Here is a 5130-nt window from a genome sequence, read left to right on the forward strand (position 1 = left end):
GACTCAATCTCACCCCCCACGCTGGACTCAATCTCACCCCCCACACTGGGCTCAATCTCACCCCCCACGCTGGACTCAATCTCACGCCCCACACTGGGCACAATCTCACCCCCCACACTGGGCTCAATCTCCCCCTGCGCTGGGCTCAATCTCTGCCCCCACACTGGGCTCAATCTCCCCCTGCGCTGGGCTCAATCTCTCCCCCACACTGGGCTCAATCTCCCCCTGCGCTGGGCTCAATCTCTCCCCCACACTGGGCTCAATCTCTCCCCCACACTGGGCTCAATCTCTCCCGCTGCACTGGGCTCAATCTACCCCCCACGCGGCACTCAATCTCACCCCCCACGGTGGAATCAATCTCACCCTCCACACTGGGCTCAATCTCCCCCTGCGCTGGGCTCAATCTCTCCCCCCACACTGGGCTCAATCTCTCCCGCTGCACTGGGCTCAATCTCTCCTCCCACACTGGCCTCAATCTCTCCCCCCACACTGGGCTCAATCTCTCCCGCTGCACTGGGCTCAATCTCTCCTCCCACACTGGCCTCAATCTCTCCCCCACACTGGGCTCAAACTCACCCCCCACACTGGGCTCAATATCTCCCCACACACTGGGCTCAATCTCTCCCCACACTGGGCTCAATCTCTCCCCCACACTGGGCTCAATCTCTCCCCACACTGGGCTCAATCTCTCCCCCACACTGGGCTCAATCTCTCCCACACTGGGCTCAATCTCTCCCCACACTGGGCTCAATCTCTCCCCACACTGGGCTCAATCTCTCCCCACACTGGGCTCAATCTCTCCCCACACTGGGCTCAATCTCTCCCCGTGCACTGAACTCAATTTCTCCCCCTTGACTGGACTCAATCTCTCCAGGTGCGCTGGGCTCAATCGCTCCCCCTGCACTTGGCTCAATGTCTCCCCGTGCATTGGGCTCAATTTCACCCCCCATGCTGGGCACAATCTCTCCCCATACTGGGCACAATCTCTCTCCCTGCACTGGGCTCCATCTCACCCCCACACTGGGTTCAATCTCTCCCCCAACTCTCGGCTCAATCTCTCCCTCACACTGGGCTCAATCTCACCCCCACACTGGGTTCAATCTCTCCCCCCACACTGGGCTCAAACTCACCCCCCACGCTGGGCTCAATCTCTACCCCCACACTGGGCTCAATCTCTCCCCCACACTGGGCCCAATCTCTCCCTATGCACTGGACTCAATCTCTCCCCCAAACTGGGCTCATTCTCTCCACGTGCGCTGGGCTCAATCGCTCCCCCTGCACTGGGCTCAATGTCTCCCCGTGCACTGGGCTCAATCTCTCCTCCCATACTGGACTCAAACTCACCCCCCACGCTGGACTCAATCTCTACCCCCACACTGGGCTCAATCTCACACCCCACGCTGGGCTCAATCTCTACCCCCACACTGGGCTCAATCTCCCCCCACACTGGGCTCAATATCTCCCCCTACACTGGGCTCAGTCTCTCCCCCTGCAATGGGCTCAATCTCTCCCGCGCACTGGGCTCAATCTCTCTGTCCAAACTGGGCTCAATCTCTCCCCCAGAAAATGGGTTCAATCATTCCCTCAAACTGGGCTCAATCTCTCCACACACCAGACTCAATCTCTACCCCACACAGGGCACAATCTCTACCCCACACTGGCCTCAATCTCTCCCCCAACACTCGGCTAAATCTCTCCCCAACACTGGGCCCAATCTCTCCCCCTGCACTTGTCTCAATCTCTTCCCCTGCACTGGGCTCAATCTCTCCACGTGCACTGGGCTCAATCGCTACCCCAGAACTGGGCTCAATCCCTCCCCGTCCACTGGGCTCAATCTCTCCCCGTCCACTCGGCTCAATCTCTCCTTCACACTGGGCTCAATCTCACCCCCCACACTGGGCTCAATCTCACCTCCCATGCTGGGCTCAATATCTCCCCCACACTGGGCTCAATATCTCCCCCCATACTGTGCTCAATCTCTCCCCCACACTGGGCCCAATCTCTCCCCGTGCACTGAACTCAATTTCTCCCCCTTGACTGGACTCAATCTCTCCAGGTGCGCTGGGCTCAATCGCTCCCCCTGCACTTGGCTCAATGTCTCCCCGTGCATTGGGCTCCATTTCACCCCCCACGCTGGGCACAATCTCTCCCCCTGCACTGGGCTCCATCTCACCCCCACACTGGGTTCAATCTCTCCCCCAACTCTCGGCTCAATCTCTCCCCCACACTGGGCCCAATCTCTCCCCCCGCACTGGGCCCAATCTCTCTCTCCCCACACTGGGTCCAATCTCTCTCCCCACACTGAGCCCAATCTCTCTCCCCCCGCACTGGGCCCAATCTCTCTCGCCCCACACTGGGCCCAATCTCTCTCCCCACACTGAGCCCAATCTCTCTCCCCCCGCACTGGGCCCAATCTCTCTCGCCCCACACTGGGCCCAATCTCTCTCCCCACACTGAGCCCAATCTCTCTCCCCCCGCACTGGGCCCAATCTCTCTCGCCCCACACTGGGCCCAATCTCTCTCCCCACACTGAGCCCAATCTCTCTCCCCCCGCACTGGGCCCAATCTCTCTCGCCCCACACTGGGCCCAATCTCTCTCCCCACACTGAGCCCAATCTCTCTCCCCCCGCACTGGGCCCAATCTCTCTCGCCCCACACTGGGCCCAATCTCTCTCCCCACACTGAGCCCAATCTCTCTCCCCCCGCACTGGGCCCAATCTCTCTCGCCCCACACTGGGCCCAATCTCTCTCCCCACACTGAGCCCAATCTCTCTCCCCCCGCACTGGGCCCAATCTCTCTCGCCCCACACTGGGCCCAATCTCTCTCCCCACACTGAGCCCAATCTCTCTCCCCCCGCACTGGGCCCAATCTCTCTCGCCCCACACTGGGCCCAATCTCTCTCCCCACACTGAGCCCAATCTCTCTCCCCCCGCACTGGGCCCAATCTCTCTCGCCCCACACTGGGCCCAATCTCTCTCCCCACACTGAGCCCAATCTCTCTCCCCCCGCACTGGGCCCAATCTCTCTCGCCCCACACTGGGCCCAATCTCTCTCCCCACACTGAGCCCAATCTCTCTCCCCCCGCACTGGGCCCAATCTCTCTCGCCCCACACTGGGCCCAATCTCTCTCCCCACACTGAGCCCAATCTCTCTCCCCCCGCACTGGGCCCAATCTCTCTCGCCCCACACTGGGCCCAATCTCTCTCCCCACACTGAGCCCAATCTCTCTCCCCCCGCACTGGGCCCAATCTCTCTCGCCCCACACTGGGCCCAATCTCTCTCCCCACACTGAGCCCAATCTCTCTCCCCCCGCACTGGGCCCAATCTCTCTCGCCCCACACTGGGCCCAATCTCTCTCCCCACACTGAGCCCAATCTCTCTCCCCCCGCACTGGGCCCAATCTCTCTCGCCCCACACTGGGCCCAATCTCTCTCCCCACACTGAGCCCAATCTCTCTCCCCCCGCACTGGGCCCAATCTCTCTCGCCCCACACTGGGCCCATGGGTATAGCTGTGATGTAACTGGGTGTAGCTGTGATGTAACTGGGTGTAGCTGTGATGTAACTGGGTATAGCTGTGATGTAACTGGGTATAGCTGTGATGTAACTGGGTGTAGCTGTGATGTAACTGGGTGTAGCTGTGATGTAGCGTGGTACAGCCGTGATGTAACTGGGTATAGCTGTGATGTAGTGTGGTACAGCCGTGATGTAACTGGGTATAGCCGTGATGTAACTGGGTGTAGCTGTGATGTAGCTGGGTATAGCTGTGACGTAACTGGGTGTAGCTGTGATGTAACTGGGTGTAGCTGTGATGTAACTGGGTGTAGCTGTGATGTAACTGGGTATAGCTGTGATGTAACTGGGTGTAGCTGTGATGTAACTGGGTGTAGCTGTGATGTAACTGGGTGTAGCTGTGATGTAGTGTGGTACAGCCGTGATGTAAATGGGTATAGGGGTAGTGTAACATTTTTTGATCAGTCCTCCATTCTGTAACTAAGCAGTATACCTGGGTACCTTTATGCCTAAGATGGTGCTGTAAGTGGTGACTTATAAACCTTTCACTGTACATTTGAGTACATGTGACAATAAAATTAATAAATTAATTCAGTTTGTTGAAGGAGATATAATCCCATTTCATGACCACTGACAGCTCCAAGGGAGATTAACCCTAAAAAATGCCCAGATGACACCAGTGTGGGAAATGTGATGCTGTATGTGATGGATAATTACTAACAGCAGGTTTTGTATCTTTTAGAATGATTCCATCTACAAGCAGAACCTTCTTGGTGAATGATCTGGCTCCGGGAAGGGACTATGACCTGTGCATTTTGGCTGTCTATGATGATGGGATTACTTCAATGACTGGCACTAGAGTGGTGGGCTGCGTCCAATTCACAACTGAACAAGAATACACCCAATGCCATTCAGTACACACCCAGTTCCTTGGTGGGACCATGATCATCATCATTGGCGGCATCATTGTGGCCTCTGTGTTGGTTTTCATCATCATCCTTATGATCAGGTACAAAGTCTACAATAACACTGGGGAACACAAGACTGTGGTGAGCAACATGTGCTCACAGACCAATGGAGGTCAGAATGGAGGAATGACACAGTCCAGCTCCAAGCTCACCGAAGGTTCAGGTGAGTCCATTCAAGAGATTTTTGGTGAATCCTCCAAAGGTTTGGTGACTGTGTTATTGAACATGTCTCGGGAAAAGGGTGATTTTCCTCAAGCTACTGTGCTGACAGCAGACACTTTGTCTCACACACAATGCAGGAGGACAAAGCCAGTTGTAGACCCCCATAAAGAAGCTCAGCTGTCCTCTGAAGAGGGACAGACAGAGGGGAGCACAACTGACTCCAGCTTGTCGGTTTGCTTGATTAGACCGCGCAAGGTCACGCTACCTCGAAGGGAAAAGGAAGCTAAACTAAGCAATGTATCTGTTCTGCCCTGCGAAATCTCGAGAACCCACCATAGACATTCGTTTGATGGAGACTATTCTCTGTTCCAGAGCCACAGCTACCCAAGGAGGGCACGGACTAAGGCAAATCTGACTGGCAGTGGGCAGAATTTGAACTCTGATGACACTGTCTTGGAGAACAAGAGAACCACGTGCAGCAGCACAGA

The 5130-nt window shown here is 56.4% G+C and overlaps 1 protein-coding gene across 1 annotated transcript in view; it reads left to right on the forward strand.

The window, feature by feature from the left end:
• The window catches only part of LOC122547558 (leucine-rich repeat and fibronectin type-III domain-containing protein 5-like), an 8877-nt gene extending 3779 nt beyond the window's left edge, over nt 1-5098 (forward strand). Inside the window, exons 2-3 of the mRNA XM_043686176.1 lie at nt 4255-4643; nt 5015-5098. Of these exons, the coding sequence (XP_043542111.1) occupies nt 4255-4643; nt 5015-5046 (421 nt within the window). The 3' untranslated portion in view covers nt 5047-5098. The remainder of the gene's footprint in view (nt 1-4254; nt 4644-5014) is intronic.
• The last annotated feature ends 32 nt before the right edge of the window (nt 5099-5130 follow it).

This window comes from Chiloscyllium plagiosum, unplaced genomic scaffold, assembly GCF_004010195.1.
Source record: "Chiloscyllium plagiosum isolate BGI_BamShark_2017 unplaced genomic scaffold, ASM401019v2 scaf_9000, whole genome shotgun sequence".
Lineage (NCBI taxonomy): Eukaryota > Metazoa > Chordata > Chondrichthyes > Orectolobiformes > Hemiscylliidae > Chiloscyllium > Chiloscyllium plagiosum.